Source organism: Pollachius pollachius (genome assembly GCF_949987615.1).
Source record: "Pollachius pollachius genome assembly, chromosome: 16".
NCBI lineage: Eukaryota > Metazoa > Chordata > Actinopteri > Gadiformes > Gadidae > Pollachius > Pollachius pollachius.
The window spans coordinates 7,649,296-7,671,795 of NC_136949.1; the positions used below are offsets into that span (position 1 = coordinate 7,649,296).

The following is a 22,500-nucleotide window of genomic DNA, read 5'->3' on the forward strand; positions in this document are numbered from 1 at the left end:
CCCAATGCAGGACAGCTTGATAAGATAAGGCCCCTCCCACCTTGCACAGAGCCAGCTGATTCCCCTCATTAGCGGTACCTCTGTGGTTGTACAAGACGGCGTGTCCAGATGGTGGTATTGAAACTCTGGGGTACAGAACTCTAACTCTCTGTACCTTGGTTTGTTTATATGTTTTGACAACGGAGCCATCTGAAGGCATCTTTGCACAAAAATGGAGAAAACGTAACTCAGAAACCAAATGATACATGAACAACACCTAAGGGACCAATCACTCAGAACCACGTCGCAACAGCAGAGTGAAGAGTGCTTTGTGAGAACCGCTCCGAGTGTTATTGGAGAAGCGTGTGTGTGTGTGTAGTTTAAAAAGATTTGAGTGGCAAAACATGAGCAAACGTTTCCATGACGGCTTCTAATTTCTTATTAAACTGTTTTCCCTACACTTCCGAAATCATCTTCTCGTCCTTCTCTGACATTTTCTGACCTCTCTCGCTGACGAGCAGTGCAGGTGTGTGCACAGTGCCCAAAGTTGAACATATATCAACTTTAATGCTCAGTCGAGAAATGCCAGAAAAACGCAGGGCTCGTCAAAAGAGAGGAGCTCAGCCCAGGTGCGCTGTACCATAGGAAATCTACACTCAAGTGGGCTCTGCATTTTTAACAACACTGTTCTCTGTGAACGGACCCTCGAGAAAGCAGTATATACTCAGATATTGCGACTCCCAGTGTGACGCTCATTTGCATTTATGAGATTGAATCAACCACGGTATGCACGGTGGAAGTCACACGCAGCAGCCTTGTCATTAAATTCCTGCACACCTGGCCGCCTCCTCTTCCTCCCTCCTCTTCCTCTCCCTCTCCTCCTCGCGGCGTCTCTGCAGCTCCCTCTGTTTCTGCTCCTTGACTCGGCACAAGTCGTCCAGGGCGGCCTGCTGGGTCACTTGCTTCTCCCTCAGCTCCTGAGATGACACGGTGGCGGTTGTGTTAGCGACAAGAGCTAATTACAGCGAGAAGCATCCTCCCCCACACAAACACACAGAAACGTACGCACACGCACACACACGAACACACACACTAGCATGCATGCACGCGTTAGCAAGACATGCTAATTATCGCACGTGTCGCTATCGCTTAACGAACACAAGCATGAAGCGATGTGATATCTTGGAGTCGCAGTCGTACGCGTGCTAATGCAATCGCAAGTAATTAAATAAGTCATTCATTTATAATGAAGTCATTAATCAAAAAGTAGCCTGGTAGAGATGGCGGTAGCCTGTGACATTCAAAATGGCTTGATGGTAACAGCACTTATTACAACTATACCAAAAAATAACACATGCAAATAGAGCATCCAACAGACAACATGCAAATGGTGCAGGTGTCCAGTGTGTGTTTATAACCTCAGGGAGCTTCTGAACCTGTGTGTTGTGTGTGTGTGTGTGTGTGTGTGTGTGGGGGGGGGAAATAAACACAAACGACCACAAAGAATAAATGGGGAGGAAACTGTCGTACCAAAGTGGGCTTCCTCCACTACAACGGACATAAGGCAACAGAGCGATGGCTAAGCACTACACAGAAGGAGCAACGAGGGAAACGACAAGCAGGGGAACACCAGTGTAAGGCAGGGGAGAGGGGAGGAACAGCAAACAGCAGTGCAGGATACAGTGTGGTGGTGGTGGCGGAGCAGGCATCGGGGCCTGTCAGGCAGGGTAGGTGGTAACCAGGGGTTTGGGTTAGGGGAGTTAGGAGTAACCTTGATGAGGAGAAAAAGCTGGCTGAGACAGGTCAGCAGGGAGAGCAGAGCCCGGAGGAGGCAATCATCCATGTCCCCAAACTACCACGGCAACGGCGGCGCAGAGAGGCGAGATAGAAAGGGAGGAGGGAGGGAGGGAGGGAGGGAGGAGGAGCCAGTGTAAGGAGGGAGTGCAGGTTGGAATTTTATGAGGGAGGGAGGGTGGAAGACAGGTGAGTAAAGTAAAAACAAGACATGCAGCATGAGCGAGAGAGAGAGAGAGAGAGAGAGAGAGAGAGAGAGAGAAACAAAAGGTTGTCATTGAATAAGGGCGGGAGAGAGAAAGAGGAGGGAGGAAAAGTAAATACATGACATGGAGATGGAGAACGAGAGAGAAAGAAGAAAGAAAGAAAGAAAGCCAGATAGAAAGAGAGAGAGACAAAGACGGAGAGAGACAAAGAGAAATAGGATAGGAAGCAGGTAGGGGAAACGGGGTTGGGCGGTGAGATAAGTGGAATGGGAAGACAGGAAGGAGTCAAACATGAAAAGGTTTGAAGTAAAAAGGTACAGGGTGAGGTACGGAAAATGTCAGGAAGGAGACAAAATAAGCAGTTAGAAGATTCGAAACAGTTAGTTTTTGACAAGAGAAGAAGAAGCAGTGTTAATTTTAGTGAAATCACAAGTATAGGCGATTAATAACAACACGTACACATCCCTCTGTTTGTTGTGCTGGCAAAACATTATGTCATTCCATATTCAGTTTTCATTGCTTTGTGTCACTATTTGCCTGCATGTGTGTGTGTGTGAGTGTGTGTGTTTGTGTGCGTGTGTGCGAGTGTTATCAACACATAGGTTGGATAACACTGTTTTTAGCCCCAGGAGAGAAGTTGCCGGGTCCTGTCTAACAGGATTTTCTCCCCATTAGTTTCACCTGACCGACCCTATGCAAAATTATCCTTGGAAATTGAATCGATATTGCAGTAGATTCTGCTTCAAAGGCACAGAGTATTTTAAGTTTACATTTAAACTGGTCTCATATAGTATAGTATAGTATGTTACTTAATCCCAGACTTACACACCCATCTCAAGCCTCTAAAGCTGCAAAATGACCTGAATATGTATGTCAACACTAATGTCTATTCAAAGGATCTATATTCAAAATGCTGACAAGCGGTTCAGACTTCAGCCTCTTATGATCTCCAACCAAGCACAAGTGAACAGATTTCATCATAATCTGCCCTCAGATCTTTGCAAAAATACCTGTGGAGAGGCTTTACTGTGTGCATTTCTCTGCATATTCACAGATGACACGCACGCACACACACACACACACACACACACACACCTTGAGCTCCTTGTTGTACTGCTCCATCTGTCCCAGTTTGTCCGTGGTCTCCCGCTCCAGCGTGTCCAGCTGGTCCTTCAGGCGGCGGCAGGTCACCCCCTTCTCTGTCACGCTGCTGCCCAGCGTGGCCAGGGTCACGGCTGCGGGGGCAACAAGGATGTGGTCGGGGCAATTAGGGGCCGCTCTGCCTCCCGGCCCAAGGGTTATGGGTTCAGTGCCTGCCAACAGGGTCGGCAGCCTAGCCTGATCGCCTATTGGGCGGCTCCGTAATGACATACATCTGAATTCACTGGAACTGGTTCTTAGTATGACTGATTAGTATAACCGTCTGTAAGTTCACAGACGGATAAAGAAATACAGGAACCCTGTACGCATGAACTCTTCCACTTCCTTAATGACATGCATCTGAATAAACTTGTAATATTCTTAAAAGAGTCTTCTAAATTGGTGAATACTGAGTTACATTCGATACGTTCATGGAGTTGATAATAGAGATCCTTGACCCGGAGCCTGACTATGTCCGTGGGTTTCTCGAGGTGATTACTGTCCCCAACAGGGCCTGAAATGGATCACCCACAGGGGAGGTTGTTCAGCCCAATGCTGCGCAGACGCTCCGTCAGCCTCTGCTGTTCTGGGACCAGCTGGGAAAGCTTCCTCTGCCAGTCCTGTGGTAGAGAGAGAGAGAGAGAGAGAGAGAGAGAGAGAGAGAGAGAGAGAGAGAGAGAGAGAGAGAGAGAGAGAGAGAGAGACCCAGAGAGAGAGAGACCCAGAGAGGGAGTAAGACAGAGGGAGAGAGGGTGAGAGAGAGGGAGCGAGAGAGACCCAGAGAGGGAGCGAGAGAGGGAGAGAGAGAGAGAGACCCAGAGAGGGAGTAAGACAGAGAGAGAGAGAGAGAGAGAGAGAGAGAGAGAGAGAGAGAGAGAGAGAGAGAGAGAGAGAGAGAGAGAGAGAGAGAGAGAGAGAGAGAGAGAGAGAGAGAGAGAGAGAGAGAGAGAGATCCAGAGAAAGGGAGAGATCCAGAGAGAGAGAGAGAGAGAGAGGGAGTGAGAGAGAAAGCAAGGGATACAAAGATAAAGAGAGAGCGAGAGCGAGACAAAGGCAGAGATACCAAAAGATAAAGAGAGAATAAGCGAGAGTAAGGAAATTACGGACGAAAAGAGTTGGACTAGTGAGGTACTGACAGATGTAAGATGTGAACCCATTGTCTCTTCCAGAGTACAGTGTCAGCAAAACCGGATATGACTATTACTTGTGTGCGTGTGCGTGCGTGTATGCATGCGTGTGTGCGCGGGCTCTCTCACCTCAAACTGAACCTGCAGGGTGTTGATCTCAGCGATGCGTACGTCCCTCTTCTGGTTGATGAGGTCCAGCTCCGACTTCTGGATCCTCCTCTTGCTCTGGGCGTCGCGGAGACGGTCCGAGATCTGCTTGTGCTTGCTGCCCTGGGAGACGACATCCCCACATCGGTTTCATCATCTGCGTGTGTCTCACAGGTGTGTGTGTGTATGTACGTGTATGAGTATATGTGTGTGTGTGTGTATGTGTAGGTTTATGTGTAGGTGTGTAGGTGAACGCGTGTGTGTGTATGTGTGTGTACGTGTATGCGTGTGTGTATGTGTGTGCGCGGATTCGTATGCGTGTGCATGTGCACGCAAGTGGAACGTTCCCTGCTCCCAGAAAACTCCTCCACAGTGTTTTGTGTCAACCATCTGGCCAACTTTGCTAATTAGCGATCAACTCAGGGGTGATGTTAATCACCCGGTGAAGTGACTCTTCAGCTCGGTGCGGTGCAAAGGGGAACGTGATCAGGGTTTTCTCTTTGCACTTTATCAACTCCTGCGTCCATTCTCACCACGGCCTCCAGCTCGATCTCCAGACACTTCTTGCGCGCCCTCAGCTGGACGATCTCCTCCTGGTCTCCCTCCTTCCGCCTCGACAACTCCTCCCGTTTCCCCCGCTCCCACTCCTCCTTGCGCTGACGTTCCAGCTCCTGCAGCCGAGAGGGAGGAGGGAGAGACGCAGGGAGAAGAGGAGGGAGGATGGAGAGAGAGCCAGAGAGAGGGAGGGTAGAAGGAAAGAGACCCAGCGAGAGGGGGGAATAGGAATGAGGGAGAGACACCCAGACAGAGGGAGGGAGGAATGGGAGGGAGGGAAGAGGGAGTAAAACCCAAAGAGAGGGAGGGAGGAAGGGGGAAGGAAGGAGAGACCCGAAGAGAGGGAGGGAGGATGGAGAGAGACCCAGAGAGAAGGAGGGAAGATGGAGAGAGACCCAGAGAGAGGGAAGAAAGGGAGGGGGGAAGGAGAGACCCGAAGAGAGGGATGGGGGAAGGAGGAAGGAAGGAAGGAGAGAGAGAAAGAACAGTAAGAGGGAAATGTGTGAGTAAATATACATGAAAAATAGATTTGGATTATGAATCCTCTGTAAATTGTCCATGGATGAAAAATAAAATAAAGGACAAAATAATTGTGTTGATGTCTGCCATCAAGTAGAATTGCCTCCTCCTCCTCCACCACCTCCTCCTCCTCCTCCTCCTCCTCCTCCTCCTCACCTCCTTCCTCTCCAGCTCCCGGAGCCGCTCCTCCTCCCGCTGCCTCTCCATCTCCCTCTGTCTCTCCAGCCGCCGCTCCTCCTCCAGCCGCCGCCGGTTCTCCTGCTCGCGGGCCTCCCGGTCCCTCCTCTCCTGCGCCTCCCTCTCCTCCCGGTCGCGGCGCTCCCGCTCCCGCCGCCGCTCCTCCTCCAGGGCCAGCCGCCGCTTCTCCAGCTCGGCGCTGCCCCGCGCAAAGTTCTCCTTCAGCTTGTCCTCGAAGGACACTGGTGGTGGAGAGACATAGGGTCACACAGGCAGAGAGAGAGAGAGAGAGAGAGAGAGAGAGAGAGAGAGAGAGAGAGAGAGAGAGAGAGAGAGAGAGAGAGAGAGATATGTCAAATAAGGCTAGGAGGGGAGAGGAAATTGTCATTTTCTATTCTAAATTATGCGGTTTTAGATTTAGTTTTTTGTCACTTAAACTTGCAACCTTATTCAAAATGACAAAACAAATAGTCATCCTGGTGCCTATAAAATGCCAGGTTGCATTGGGACTGCAGCTCTTATCCAGTGTGTGTTTGTGTGCTTGTGTGTGTGTGCATGTGTGCGTGCGTGCGTTTGTGTGTGTGTGTTAATGCGTGTTTGCCCTTGTGTGTACGCTTGTGTGCGTACGTGTGTGTCTGTGCGTGTGTGTGTAATGTGTAATGTAAGCGCTTGCCCTTGGATGCCGGGTCCATCTCAGTGGGGTCAGCTGGGCTGGGACTCAGATAGGGACCCGTTCCGTTCACCAGCTCAATGCCCTTTCCTCCTGACCTGCACCACGCGGGAAGAGGCAGAACACATCCACTGTACCCTAACATGCATGGACCCCCATGTAAATACATCAACACAGGGGTGGAACTGAACATGTGTACGTGAGTGAAAATGAGTTGTGTTAGGTGAGACAGGCAAGGTGTGCGTGTATATCTATATTTCTGTTCGTCTGTCCATCCAGGTTTGGGGGGGGGGGGGGGGGGCGTATGTGTAAGCTTTAGTGACAGTGTTAGAGTATGTGTGTTACCTGAGTGAGTGAGTGTGTGTGTTACCTGAGTGAGTGAGTGTGTGTGTTACCTGAGTGAGTGAGTGAGTGAGTGAGGGTGTTTGTGTTACGTGAGTGAGTGAGTGAGTGAGTGAGTGAGTGAGTGAGTGAGTGAGTTTGTTACCTGAGGGAGGGGGGCACCAGGTCTTGTGGCAGGGAGAGGGGCAGTGGGTGGCCGGTCTTGGCCATGTCCACCAGGTGCATGGCCAAGATAAACTCATCAGCACGCAGCTGGCCGTCCCGGTCCACATCTGCCAGCGTCCTGCACACACACACACACACACACACGCACAGTGGACACAAAAAGGCTGATGAGTAGAAGAACACTATCGTAGACAAGAAGCAGCACAGTCACCAACCCAAGCGTGCACTCACTCACTCACTCACTCACCCACCCACCCACCCACCCACCCACCCACTCACTCACTCACTCACTCACCCACCCACCCACCCACACACCCACCCACTCACTCACTCACCAGATGGTTGCGAGTTGGGTCTGCGTCAGGTTGGAGGCCAACAGGGCATTCCTTACTTGCGGTCCTGAAAGCAGAAGTCCATTTTAAGTTGTGTGCTTGTGTATACTGCTGTGATCTTGTCGAACTGGAAATGTTTTGTACGCAAACAGTAAGTGCTGTGTAAAGTGTAAATAAGAATTTCTCAAGAAGTGTGTGTCTGTGTGCGTGTGTGTGTGCGAACGTGTGTGTCTGTGTGTCTATGTGTGTGTGTGTGTGTGTGTGTGTGTGTGTGTGTGTGTGTGTCTATGTGTGTGTGTGTGTGTGTGTGTGTGTGTCCTCACACCTGACAGGTAACCACTCATGAGCTTGTCCAGGGTGTTGAACTGCTGCCGGTACTTGAGTCTGGCGGCCTGAGGAACCGCCCAATCACAAGTGCCTGTCTTGGGAGAGTTACTGGCCAATGAGTTGGTGGAGGACGAGTTGGAACTACAAGTGGACAAAGGGGGGGAGGGGATAGGTATATCAAGCCCAAATTATATTTGCTGGAAAATCATAACCGGATGTCCGTAAGCTACAGTGAACGCAGCAGTAGGTCCATCCTCCTCATCCACTATCGGCACCGCTGCAAGCAGGTAGTGATGCTAGCTGTCGTGCTAGCGTTGATGCTAGCGGTGGTGCTAGCGATGGTGCTAGTTGTCGTGCTAGCGGTGGTGCTAGCGGGTGATGGGTCTAGCGTTGGTGATAACGGTGATGCTAGTGGGGGTGCTGGCCGTGGTGCTAGCGTTGGTACTAGCGGTGGTGCTAGCCATGGTGCTAGCGGTAGTCCTAGCGTTGGTGCTAGCCTTGGTGATAGCGTTCGTGCTAATGGTGGTGCTAAGAATTTTGTACGATTTTACAATTTTTTTTTTAAAAATTTTGTCATTTTGCTAACGGTGATGCTAGCACCACCGTTAGCAAAATTCGTACTTTTTCTGTTCTTTTTCTAAAGATCAAATCACCTAGAGGACCATTAAATCTGGCAGCAATTTCCATAACCTCATAGAGCCAAAATGTTCTTGGCTCAAACCCCAACGTCAACAGCCTACCTGTAGGCATCCTTTAACAAGGTTCCTCTAACCTTAACCACTCCCTAATGATCTAAAATAACTTTCCAGTAGCTTTGGACTTGAGGATATGCTAAATGACCCCCACCGTAATCATGGACACACACACACAGGAGACACCTTGCCTCCTCACTCTCACTCTGAAAGCCAACCCTAATACTCATAGCGATACATGCTTGTAATAATACAGCAATAACCCGGCGGTCGTGTGGGCCAGTCGACCTAAAGCCACTAATTGATCAGAGACTCCCAGGTGTTATTGCTTGGCTTCTTAATTAGAGACGTAGAGGAAGCAGATAGAGGGAAGCAGGAAGATATACTCCTATGATACAAGACTCCGCTTTTCACTTATGCCACGTCACGTGTCCGCCATTTAGGTTCACTTTAAAAACAATAATAGACGGGGGTGGCGTTTGTATAGAAATGGCCGGGTCTTAAGTTGGCGACGATCATTATGAAAGTGATCTCTTCTTTTATTCTTCCTCTTCTTTCTCTGTCAAAACGCTAGGATGGAAAATCTCCACCACCACCTCCCGACTCCTCCCAGCACCCCGAGGGAACAGGGGGATTCCTGGCAGCAGAAACCTTCCCTCCGACCTTTGGGTCCGGTGTGTGGGTACATGCTTGTGTGTATATCACTGCCATGACCATAGGGCTGCAACCAAACCCTTATTTGTTTCAATGTTTCCTTTTTTTTGCTGTTTATGAGGAAACAATAGCCAAGCCGAGACAATGGGTCTCTCTACACCTGCGGGCAATAACAACCAGCAGAGAGAGTGTGTGTGTGCGCGTGTGTGTGTGTGTTGTCCCTGTCCTTTTTATGACACAGAACAAAGTGTCACCTCCAGGGTGTCTGTGGATGGGTGCTATTTCATTCTCTGATTACAGTCATCGCTCACTTCTGCATGGCATTGGCAGTGAATGCCACCAAAGATCAAGATTCATAGGACAAAGTACAATTCATAAAATAAAGTACAAAAATAAAAAAAGATCCTGTCCCATCCTGTAGGTTATTCTGTTCCACAAAACAGCCAGAATCATAGGGCAAGAAACAGTAGTTAATAATAAATTCAAAGGATACCAATATATTGATATGCTATCCTAACCTGTAGCCTATTGTATTCAAACCAAAATGAGAGAATTGTAGGGATGTTCTTAATTTTAGGCTTTCCGCAGACTTTTTCGCACAAAAATACATTTAAAATAAGTAAAGTTGCATGAATGTATTAAATTCAAGACCCTCAGCCATTAACTTGCGTAAAGAAAGATCCAACGATATGTCAGTTGATATAAAATGTCTGCTGTATTTATTTAAAAAGTAAATACAGCAGAACTGTCTAAAAATGCAAACAGTGCTGCGGCCATTTTGGATCCCAGCTGTTTACCAATGTCCTCTATTACGCTTCCACCTTCAACACAACGCTTCCCCCTCAAGCCACGGCATGATTATGTTTGCTCGTAACCAACAAAGGGGACCGTATATCTGCAACACAACCACCCCACGCAAGAATGTCATCACAGCTCCCTGTTGCTCCAGTGATGTCAGTTGTTTTGTACAAAGCCTTGTACAGAACGCTTTATCAGTCGGCTCCATCTGTTATCAAGCTTTATCATCTCTGCCTACGTTCCGATTGTCTGCTCTGAGCTGGGGTCCTTCTGGATAACTTGAAAAAAATGTACAGTGTAGTCTGTGTGTTTATGTGTTGTGTGTGTGTGTGTGAGTGTCTGTGTGTGTGAGTGTCTGTGTGTGTGTGTGTGTGTGTGTGTGTGTGTGTGTGTGTGTGTGTGTGTGTGTGTGTGTGTGTGTGTGTGTGTGTGTGTGTGTGTGTGTGTGTTTGTGTGTGTGTGTGTGTGTGTGGGGGGGGGGGGGATCAACTGCATCCGTACAATTGAATTTTATCAGCCCCCATCATTTCATTTCTAAGGATCGGACTTAATGGATTCTTGGTACAACTTGGATTGTACCCAGAATCCAAAAACTGATTTCAGATATCATGCATGCAGAGTAAACTGGTTGAGAACTGTTATTAGCACCCACTCAAATAGCCCTTCGAATTCGTTTGAACCTATAATCCATTTGTATACGAAAAAATAAGTATTTTCTCCCTTTAAAAGGAAACTCGACAACATGAGCTTCACAAATGTGCTTTGGAGCCCATTTGAATAGTTCCCGTAAACATTAAGTCAGATCAGATGTACTATACCCACCCCAGATGGCAAATGAGGGAATAAAGACAACTAACAGATAAGCAAAGACTATGCTTAGCATTTCACATATCTATAAAAGATGCAGATGAAAACGCAAAGCTATGTAAACCAGAACCTCAGCACAGGCCTCACCTGCTGGAGCCCAGGTCGAGCAGGGAGTTGGCCTGGGACATGCCCGTAGATGGCGAGAACATCGTGGGGGAGGAGAAGCCAGACATGGGGTGTGCTGTGGATGGAGAGAAGGACAGACCGGAGTGCCAGGTAGGAGTCAGAGGCACACCACAGGAAGTAGGCAGAAGTATTTTAGAGGCATATCCACCTAAAAGGGTTAAAGGTAATATGGAAACAGGACAGTCTGTTATAGGTGTAAAAAAGTCATGATAGTCAAGTCATCCAAGGTCACTTTGAATAAAAAGTGTCTGCAAAATCATTAGTTAATGACCAGTCAATAAAAAAATAGTATGAAGCCTTCAGCAATTGAGGGAGATGGGTATTTCCAACCGGTGGTTAACTCCGGGCCCAAATATAAGAAACTAGAAACAAAACATAGAAATTGCCGTCCATAGAAAATACGGCTCTCTGAAATCCAATCACTATGATACCTTCAACACTGCATACTTTTTAAAATTACTTTAAGAATAAGCCTTGTTTTTTTTCTTTTTAAACACAAAAAAATATTAAAGTGCTTGCTCGCTGGTGTGGAAGATCTGTAATTTCCCAGAGATATCCAGACAAATGTGCTGGGTGAGCAAGTCTGATAGGATTAAATAAGTGGTCATTAAGACCAGTTCCAAATACACATCCACGAGAGGGGACGCACATGTACGCATTCTACTGTGCATAATAAACTTTAGACGCAGATAAAGCTACCACACTCTTCTTTGTAGTGTTTGTTGGCAGACGTCCAAAGTACAGCTGTCCTTGGAAAATTACGCGTGTGTCCAGCCGACCCAACCAAACCGTTTTCTCTCCTATGTTTTCTTGTCTTATCTCAGTCACAGCATACATAGTTATTGACATCTGGCTGAGAAAAAAAAAAAAGGTCTCATGGCTAATAGTCAGGGTCTGAGCACTCCTGACTCTTAAACACTACAGCAGAGAGAGAGAGAGCGAGAGAGAGAGCGAGAGAGCGAGAGCGAGAGAGAGAGAGAGAGAGAGAGAGAGACTGTTCGGTTCATATCCAAACAAATTCTCTTGAGGGAAAGAGGGAAGTACAAACTAAAAACACCTCAAGGCAGTGCAGGTTAGGATAAGCAGTGAAGGTTGAGTGTTATGCATGCACACACCCTTACAATTTCAAAGACCTCTTATCTGCAGGGAGGGAGGTTATGACAAGGCGAGCAGTGATTGGACTGCACCGACTATGGCCAATAAATGCCCAGAAGTTTAGATCGATTAATCACATCAAGGAATCACCGCCGATCTATCGAGGTGCCGGGTGATGGATCACATAATTTAGCAGTTAGATCCTCCCGAGATATGGAAAACACTGCATCAGGGGGGACACACTACATGGTGGGATACCAGATGCAGAAATTATCCATTCAAACAGCAATACTGCTCTTCACCTGGGAATGCTCAGTGTTTTCGAAAGGCATATTCCATGATTCTGATAAAAATAATATTTTTATAAATGAAATTAATGCAATATTAAAATATTGTTTTCTGTTGGTAACAAAGACTCTCCAGCATTAGAGGTAAGGGCCAGGGAAATAAACAGAAGCCATTTGGTTTGATTGTATACAATCTCACCATGGGCAGCCCCATTGGGAATTGAACCACTAACCCTGGGAGTTTTGGTGCCTTTCTCTACCTGTTTAGCTAGTCAAGACCACGAGAGAAAATGCTCAATGGTAATATATAATATAACATTAAATTACTCATAATCTCGTAATGACTTGCATGTTTTAAATCCCAATCATCAACATCACATTCTCCACATCCAAATCTCCTGATGTACATGCCGGTTGCCATGGTTAGACATGGCTAATCACCAAAGAAACTCCACACACTTTTTAGAACCAATCCACTAACGGTTCAACCACTGCAGAACCAATCGGCTTACAGTGTCCGCCCGTTGCAGAACCAATCGGCTTACAGTGTCCGCCCGTTGCAGAACCAATCGGCTTACAGTGTCCACCCGTTGCAGAACCAATCGGCTATCATCTCAACCGTTGCAGAACCAATCGGCTTACAGTACCAACCTGTGTTGCTGGGCACAGGGGAGGGCGTGAGCAGGTGGGCGTGGCCGTTGGGCAGTCCGGCGTTCCCCAGGGAGGACATGAGTGGGAGGGTCATAGGGGTGTGCATCATCGGGCGTTGGCCAGGGACGGGGTGGTGCATGAGGGGGTGGTGGTGCACCAGGACGGGGGTTAGGATGGACATGGAGGGCATGGAGGGCATGAGGAGGGAGAGGTTTGGCATGGAGCCCATCCCTGGTAGGGGGGAAGGGGGGAGGGAGGGAGGGAGGGAAGGAGGAAGGAAGGGAGGTGGGAGGAGGGAGGGAGGGAGGAGTAGAAGGAGGAAAGGGGGATAAAGAAGGAAAGCGGGATGTCGAAGGAAAGCAGGGAGGGGGGGAAGGAGGAAGGGAGGTGGGAAGGAGGAGAGTGGGGGGAGGAGGGAAGGAGGATGAGAAGGAGGAAGAGAGGGAGGGAGAAGGAGGGAAGGAAGGGGAAAAGAGGGAGGGGAATACACAGTGGTAGTGTGTTATAGTGTTACGGTATGAATTAAGTCATTACAAAATGAACATAAAAATTAGTTAACAAATCCTTTCTTTAGAAGTGTTAAATCACCGCTGTTAATAAACAAGTCCTAAAACACAGAATATTGAGACAGATGTTGTGAGGGGGTTGGGTCGTGAGACGGGAGTTTCCTTTTCCCACGAATTATCTCTCGTCACTCACCGAAGCGCGACGATGACGTCATGATGGAGGCGGGGTTGGCCACTGGGGACTGCTTCATGACTATTGGCAGAGAGGTGGGGAGGCCCCGCCCCTGAAGCTTCAGTTTAATGAGCTTCATGGCAATGGAGAACTCGAGTCTATCCATCTTCCCATCGCAGTCCAAGTCAGCCAGGGCCCTGGAATGTGGGAAAGTACACCATGACTATATTAAAATGTAACATTGTATTCTGACAGGGCCTTTTGGTCTCCAAAAGGAATCGCTTGTTGTCTATATGTGGGGGCAATCTAGTTTCTCTAACTTTGAAGGGAAGAACATTAAAAGTACCAGAAAACAACGCTTTGTAAAGCAGGTGATATTTACACAATGACGCATGTCAAGTCATGATGTCAAGTCAAGTTGTACGATTGAGAGAGAAAGATCACCTATCTAACATGACATCTAAATTTGAAAATTAAAAATTAAAAACGTCCGTCCGTTTCATGAAAACTGAAGACTTGATCCTCCACATATTTTGGGTCGCCAGGAAGTTTATCCAAGATTTACGAGGCATGGCCACAAAAGGCTGTTTCACCAAATTTAGCTTTTTTTAACCTCTCAAGGGATTAGAGTGTGGACAGGCATGATCCATTATACATTATGTAATATTTCAAACTAGGGCGGGAGCAAGCTTCAGACGGGCTTCCTGGTTTATAACTGTTGACCCACTCTAATAAGGTGTGTTTATACTCAGAACCCCACACACATCTACATCCTGACTTCAAGAGGCTAGGGCTTTGCTCCAAAACTCAAGCACACACACACACACACACACACACACACACACACACGCACACACACGCACGCACACGCACGCACACGCACGCACACACACACATGGCTGGAAGCCGGGCAGTCTGCACAGGAAGTGAGATCTGCACAGGAAGTCTAACATCATCAAAAGAAGAGAGTCTCATTGGCTGCTCTAGGGGCAAAAATCCCCTAGTGGGCGAATGTGGCCGGGGCGGACCCAATGACCCGCCTGTTTTGTTTTTTTTCTCTTCCTCAAACAATAGATGTTTGTACTGATGACTCAACAGAACATTACACCATGACACCAGGTCCTCACCAGATCTCTGCCAGAACAGGAGGGGGCAGGCCGGACTGGAGGAAGAACTTCCTGGCTTGTTCTCCTGCAAACAAACAAACATAGTAAACAAAAACAAAAGTAAAAAATATGTTTGTCCGACCAATGGAACATGATTCTGCCTTATTATCTCTAAATATGAATACATTTTGAAAGTCTATTTTGATTTTACGTGACACACACACATCATTGTTCTATATTTCCGCTGCAATACCCCCCAATGTCCGGTCTGCGAGTAATAATTACAACGTCAAAATAATAATAAATCAAAAGTAAATCTTATCAAGCGTCGATGCATGAAGGAAACAGGAAAAAACTATCTGGGTGGAACTGGGATTAGACCCCACGACCTACCCGAGACATGTCCCAGGATGGGAGCCAGAGAGTCAAACTGTTTGTCATGTTTGCCCCTCTCCTCCGGAGTGATGGCCCACACACTGGCTGCACCTGGAGCACAAGGAGAAAGACCAGAGGAGATGGTAGGGAGAGGTAGAGGGATTGATAGAGAGAGGTAGAGGAACCATAGGGAGAGAGAGGTAGAGGAACCATAGGGAGAGAGAGGTAGAGGTAGAGGAACCATAGGGAGAGAGAGGTAGAGGAACCATAGGGAGAGAGAGGTAGAGGTACCATAGGGAGAGAGAGGTAGAGGTACCATAGGGAGAGAGAGGTATATGAGTGGGAATGAGAGAGAGAGACAGAGGGAGAGACACAGAGAGACAGAGAGAGATTACATTGAAACAAAAAAATAATGTAATGACCTCAAAGTCCCTGGATGCTAATGGTGCATCAACTATAATTCTATACTTCCTTTGCCCTCTTCCAAATAGCCCGCATAATTCCCCTCCCTAATGAATCATCGCTCATATCAAACGACTCAGAACCTCGTCTCCCACCACCATTATTCATGTGAAGAAACCCTCCATTCCACAGAGCCCTCTACCCCGTCAGCTGGGGGTGAGAGAGTGCTAAATTAAATATGTACTGTGAGAAGTAGATCACTCTCAGAGCCACTTCTCCATCAACTCAAGGTTTGCCTCGGTTTTTGAATCCACTGGAGACTGAACCGACAACTGTTGGCTTATAATTTAACGAAAATATACCCAAACTCTAAAAATGATAACTAACAAAACCAACCATCCTTTCCATCCCCATTTTCAGACCTTGCTCCGAGCCCTGAGAACGCACTAGATGTCGGACCTCCCCTGTCTTGTTTACTTTTTCATTTAAGGTTTTCATTCAAGCACAGAGTACCCAATGGGCAGTGTGAGCACACTGGAAATGGAGTTGCCAACAGGTGATGGATTCAGCCGAGTGCATTGGTTGAAGAGCCGGTTAACAGGCTCTGACAGATTAAATGGAGCGGCCGATTGCAGCGTTTGATCAAGGAGTCTTTAGACAGCCTCGTCCGCACCGGATCCACCACCTTCACAGAGCCGCAGGGACACACGGCAGTGATCACAATGGAATATGGCGGCTGTCTTGAGAGTGAAGCGGGATTTTTGTTTTATATCGTACTCGGTATGACCTAAGACAAACGTTGGACCCAAATACAGGAGCTTAAGTCTTTGCAAGACTTTTCCCTTCATAAGTGCGAACTCACTCCTCCACTCTCCCACGTACACAACAGCTATCCGACAGGCACAGTCGACGGCAACGCGGGTTACCATAACAACACTCTCTGGTCCAGATCCCAGAAAACTTTTCCCAAAAATAACCCTCCAAGTTACAAGATAATCGTTAACATAGCTCAGAAAAGTGAGGAAAGGACAGGGAAGAGGAAACGTCAAGAGTGAAATCTCTTAGTATACCAATTATCTGAACAAAGTGAAACAAATTGACATTTGGAGAACGAATTCAAGAGAGTATCAGAAGGACTTGCTGGGGCCGGTTTGAGGTTTGGACTCTGTGACTCTCTTGGTGAGGCAGTGCTAGTATGCAGGCTGTAATTTATTCACCCTGTACAGGAAATACCACTCTACCCAAGAGGAAACACCCCAACTGATGCCCTGAATACCCGAGCAGTCCTCTGCGCTGACCACACACATTCTCACAGTAGCGCATTTAGACCATGCGCGTGAACACACATACACATACACACACAAATGGACATTATTAAGGAGGCTATTGGATATTGTATATTTGGAATTAGTCAGTAACAGAGGTTGTTCACCTGAGAGAGGTGTGCATTTGTTGCCAAACAAAACCGTGACCATCTACTGTGGAGTTGGATTCAACAGCTCAACAAAGTCCCATCCTCCAACCCTCCAGACATCACGACGGCAACAACACCTGTTCCAGGATACACCATCTCCCCTGACGATGGTGGGGGCTAGCTAACTCGCAGCTAGCTACCTGACCTAGTTTCCGGCGGAGTCAGCAAAAACCAAACACCCAGGAAGGCGGGGAGGGGGGGAAGGGTCTATAATTAATCTCACGGAACGGAGTGGATTTAATGCCCATTGTCCCTTCGATTTTAGTTTTCATACGTCTCATTTTGAAGTGACTGTCATTGAACAAGAAGGGCTATTGAGCACAGTACCGATGGGACCGATGGCATACAGTACAGCCGCACACATATAGCCGACTACACACAGGGCTATATATCTGGTAGCATGATAGCATGATATATATGCGTCCAGGCTGGCGGCTTTCACAAGAACAACGGCAAAGGCTAGAGTAGTTCAGGGTGTCTAGATGGGGAAAATATGTCAAAAGATGATTAAAGCCGGGAAGAAGAGCTGCCAGGTTCAATACTTGGGGAGACAGGATGTATGGGGGTCACGGTGTTTGACTCCACGACAGGAGCTGCTGGAGTTTGAAACCCAAGATCAGCAGCAGTAAGGCTTGAGAAGGACCCCGACCTGATAACTAATGACTAATAAAAAGTGCTTTTGGATAAAAGCCAAAATTGTACAACACCAAAGAATGAATATTCATGAATATGAATGAAAGAAAAATATTTTGGGCTATTTCTATTGTTATCATCATCATAATCATTATTATATATTGTGATACGGGGAAGCCGGGGAGTCTGTGGTTCATGAAATAACAAAAATAAACAAGCCTCATTAAGAGGGAGAACGAGAGAACGAATGGAACAGATATTCTGCATCTTTCTGGGAAGAGAAGAATATCATAACGCAACGCTGTGAAACAAACAATCACAAAAAGGTATTACAGGGAGATTGATGTTTAGTTTATTCCAGCAGCAGGGCTAATAACACTAGCTGCCTACATTCATTTTTCACATTAGCACAAACCAAATGTAATAGGACCCATGCTAATATAATTGCTTACATGGCCAGTGAAGAAGGAAATCCCTCAGCCGAAACCAAAAGGGGTTTTATAGTTTTAATCGCAGACACAGAGTCAACAGACAGACGGGAATGATAAAGTCGGTCCCCCACACAACTGTAAATAGATTTTCACCCCAAAAAAAAAAAAAGTGTAGGGAATATTTGTCAGGTTGTCTGCTTAGCCCCTAGCTCTCTTCAGGGAGAGTTCCAGTCTGCTTTATCTCTTCTCTAGCGGGTTCCGGTTGTCAAAGTGTTACACTGTGCTGATCCGCCTCAATTGTGGATACAACGTCTCGCACAGGACAGAAAAGAACCTGCCATGCAGCTCCCAGCACTGCGACTACCGGGGCTTTGATCACGCGAACACGCAAGGGACAATGACACAGGGACACGGACAGAAGCGCGCCGCAGTGATTAATGTTGGGGCGATATCCGCTTGCAAAACAAAATAGCTTGTTGAAAAAAGAGACCGATTTCTTTCCAGTTGGTCTTGCTCTAAAGACTGGATATTAGTCAGTATTTCTCACCATTAGATCACTATGATATTCAACGTTTTGTTTTTCTCCTGATATCAAGTATTGTTTCTGAGACAATGGGGGGACAACTGTGGGTGACACATTGCCCAATGTGTACTCTTTAAAGCGTAACGAATAATCGGAAATAAACTGGCGCCCATTTCAATGAGCTATCATCAAACTGAATTAACGGTGGTTAGAAGGAGATCAGAGGCAAAACCATTGAATTGTGTCTGTGAAGCAATGTTTCTCTCTCTCTCGAATAGGCTATGTCTCTTAAATGTTATAATGGGCAAATGGCCTAATATACAACTCAATACAATAAGTGTGTTGTGTGTGTCACACAAACACCTCTAGATCCCTTAGATCGTACAGGCGGTCATGCCAAGTCCTCCGAAGTGGAAAGCGTATCCCCGCCCTGTAATTATTTACACATCAAACGCTCCAGCCCTCTAAGACAAGGTGGCCGCGCTTCAGACGGGTTCATTTCAGCCCCCTTCCTCCGGGCCTTCCACACAACACAAGCCCCTCCTCCCTTAATACCAATAGACTCCGGTGTGCACAGTGCCCCGTGTATTTAAGCCCACAAACGGATCCTTAACAAAACCTAATTTACTCTGGCTGCTGCAGAATCCTGCGCTTCGGCCTGGGGGCGTCGGAGGTGGTTAACTCCACCATGTTTCACTCCGGTCTTTAGAATCGTTTTCAGGTTCACAAACAGCATGAATAGACAAAGAGATGCGGGGCGCTGCAACCCCCCCGCCCATACGTTGAATGGACATTATACGGCTTTCGCCCACCACAGTGCATCCCTTACTACTTCCCAAGTGGAACAGATACACCGTGCCAGGCTAGGTACGTGCAAGAAGGTCTACTCATTAGCGATAACACACATGTGTCGTGTCCATATATGTGTGTTAATATGTAATCAACGCACCCGTGCATGCACGAGCACGGCTGGCGGCTTTCCCCAAGGAGGGCTCCAATAGGCTGTGCGATAGCTACTGTTCTCTCATCAAAAGCCAACAGACAAGAGGATTAACTCAAGTGCACAAACACACGCGCAAACAATTGAAGAAGTGTCTGCATCGGCCTTGCAGAAGGACAAACAAGACAGATCAGACGGGATTGGTGCAACTGCGTGCACACACACACACACACACACACACACGCAGTTGAACCACAATTTCCAGTGGCATTGGAATGCTTCCTTAGCACAAGATCAATGTTTCATTAACAGGTCACCCCCCCACACACACACAAAGCAAGGAAAGAGTGGTTTCTTCACTATGCTGCAGATCTCGCCACTGGTTCGACCACACATACACACAGGCCGACAATTTATTTTTTCGTACTAACTTTCTCCAGCTGTCAATTCTTTCACTTTTTAGTTTCTCTCTAAAGAGCAAGGCACCAGAACCACCGTGTCAGCAGGCTAAGGAACACCTGACACACACACGCATGCACACACACTGTCTTTCTCACACACACACACACACACACACACACACAGTCTCAAAGACACACAGCCACACACACAGTTCCTGCCTCTCCAACACAAAGACACACACGCACTGTCTGTCTCTCTCACACAGACACACTCACACTGTCTGTCTCACATGCACACATACAAACACACACACACACACACATACATACACACACACACACACACACACACACACACACACACACACACAAACACACACACACACAACCCCCCCCACACACACACAGAGCGGTGTTCTTACCATTCATGGCTGCAGGTGGAGGGCTCGGGCAGAGGACGGTCCCCTAGTCAGCTGGCGACCAATCAGACATCTGCAGAGAGGGGGGTGGAGAGAGGGAGGGAGAGAGAGAGAGAGAGAGAGGAGAGGGAGTGAGTGAGTGAGCGCCTCAGTGGAAACAGAGAGTATGATTGTACACACGAATCAAGTGGTGGGAGCAGTGTTTGTGTGCGTGCATGCGTGCGTGCGTGTGTGTGTGTATGTGTGTGTGGGGGGGTGTACATGTGTGTGAATGCGTGTGCGTGTGTGTCTGTACGTGTGTGTCATTGGCTACGGGTGAGGACAAATGAAAATGGAGAAGTAATAAAATGAGTGAGAGCGAGGGTTAAAAAAAGAAAGATCACGGCCTCACCCTCTAATGACAACGCACGGAGGACACAGTGAGCGGCTTATAGCTCAGGGAGCGAGAGACTCAGAGAGACAGCGAGCGAGAGAGATAGGGGGAGAGAGATGGAGGGAGACATTTAGGATGGGGCGGGTGGTGAGGGGATTACAATCCCAGCATGCAGACTTAAGATAAGGCAGGTTTTAGTACACATTCATAATATGCCACTGCTGAACTCTAATTTCTTTGTTTTGGTCCCGTTATGGTATTACTGGCACAAGTACAATTATGTGCTCTTTCCTCTACAAAAGTATTATGGAACAGCGAAATGGAAATATAGTTACAGAGCACAATTATACAACTGAAGGGGCAAAACGCCTGAATGAACGCACACACACACACGCGCGCGCACACACACACACACACAGCTGCACTGACACACACCCTGGATTTGTAATATCACCAAAGCCATTCACATAAACAAAGTGCCCAAATATCTCACAATAATAGCACTTTGAAAAAGCCGAAAAGAGCAACACTGTAATTGTGTGTGCGCACGAGGTGGCGAGAAACATAAAGTCCACCCTACCTCACTCTGTCCTTTCACTAAGGCGGTCACAGTGACATTTTGTATCCTCCCCAAATGTATCCTCATTTGCATGTGATTAAACATAATCAGAATCTGAAGACACACCTAGTCCTTGGAATGACTGCGTAGAATTTGAGCGAGAGAGACCCCCCCCCCCCCCCACCCCCGAAGAGGAAAACTCAGAGGGGATGAAACGGAAGCAGAGCATGCAATACATTTAGTTGAAGCAGAGGATTTTAATGTGCAATGGTTTGCACAACCCCTGCATGTTTGTTACAATTTAAGTTTCAGCATTTCGCCAGACGTAGAAACATATGCACCCATACATTGAAGCTCCAGCTCATCCATCATTCATTTTATTGCATACTTGCAGAGACTGCTCCCTGTGTTAATCACATCATTTTGTCTTTCATGTGTTTGCCCTTTGGCTTCTCATATTCCAGACTTCATTATCTGTTTTGCAACGTTAAGCATCGTATCCCTTTGGTCAATCTAAGTTTGCATCGCAGTATCTCTCTGACTTTATTGACATAAGTATGTATCATGTACCTTTGTCCACTTACTGTTATAGTGTAACTGATACTGATCATGTGTCCGCATCCGCTACAAATGAAAACACGATGTATGCCCATGGAGGATACTGCGTGTTACCAGGTAAGAAGGAAACATTTCATATTTCAATCCCGACTGGAAAGTTACGCCAGAAAATTGGACCACTCTACAGTAACACAGCCGAGACACAAGGCCAATAGATAGAAGTGGATTCCAAATCTATCATAATGTTACTCGCAACGAATCTTGGAGCTGTCAATCTTCCCTTCTTCACTTCTCCACCAGCCCTCTGTTCATTTATCAGACTGCCTTTATATCCAATCATTTCTCCAATCCCATCCCACAGAGCCCCAGTCATCGCCCCATTGTTCCCATTCTCAGACAGGGGCTCACCCTCACCACGCTCGCGACCCGCACAGACAGAGACCCTGGCTCTGTGGTGCGGTCCATTCAATCTCCACCCTGCTGCTCCAGATCACTGCTTCAGAGACCCCCCACACAGCCACCCAATCCCTTTCCTCACCTGACCCCCCACAGCCAATCTTTAATTTGTTCAACCTCTTCCTCGTGTGCACTAGCCCTAATAGGTGTTTTATTTTTTATATATATCTATATCTATGCAGTGTTCTGATATTACATCTGGAGCTCAAGGCTCTATCCTTCTCCTTCAGTTCTCGTTACACGATTGCTTTATCTTTGGAGAGCCTTCTCTGCCTCCCTGTCTCTCTTTCTTGCTCCCTCTCGCTCCCTCTCTGCTCATTGGATTCCTTGGAGTCAAAGTGAGACTGTTGTTGGATAAATCATTCTGTGCACATTCCGACACTGCCAATTACTTAACAGCAATGAACGTCTCTCTGGAGCACTTGTGTGTTTGCGTGCATTTGTGCGTGCGTGTAGCTTTTTGTGATAACAATGTGCACGCGCGCACACAGGCACACACACACACACACACACACACACACA

At 47.3% G+C, this 22,500-nt stretch overlaps 1 protein-coding gene across 2 annotated transcripts in view; it reads right to left on the minus strand.

Moving 5' to 3' along the window:
• itsn2a (intersectin 2a) overlaps positions 1-22,500 on the minus strand; it is a 41,429-nt gene that overhangs the window by 15,641 nt on the left and 3,288 nt on the right. The window contains exons 2-17 of one of the 2 annotated variants that reach the window (XM_079753678.1): positions 20,036-20,105; positions 14,828-14,920; positions 14,456-14,519; positions 13,350-13,525; positions 12,651-12,881; positions 10,579-10,765; positions 7,479-7,621; positions 7,157-7,220; positions 6,802-6,939; positions 6,318-6,412; positions 5,624-5,886; positions 4,927-5,064; positions 4,376-4,516; positions 3,652-3,739; positions 3,075-3,214; positions 817-956 (exon numbers count right to left, since the gene is read on the minus strand). In XM_079753678.1, the coding sequence (XP_079609804.1) occupies positions 817-956; positions 3,075-3,214; positions 3,652-3,739; positions 4,376-4,516; positions 4,927-5,064; positions 5,624-5,886; positions 6,318-6,412; positions 6,802-6,939; positions 7,157-7,220; positions 7,479-7,621; positions 10,579-10,765; positions 12,651-12,881; positions 13,350-13,525; positions 14,456-14,519; positions 14,828-14,920; positions 20,036-20,042 (2,108 nt within the window). In that variant the 5' untranslated portion in view covers positions 20,043-20,105. The remainder of the gene's footprint in view (positions 1-816; positions 957-3,074; positions 3,215-3,651; positions 3,740-4,375; positions 4,517-4,926; positions 5,065-5,623; positions 5,887-6,317; positions 6,413-6,801; positions 6,940-7,156; positions 7,221-7,478; positions 7,622-10,578; positions 10,766-12,650; positions 12,882-13,349; positions 13,526-14,455; positions 14,520-14,827; positions 14,921-20,035; positions 20,106-22,500) is intronic. The other variant, XM_079753679.1, reaches the window with a different exon arrangement.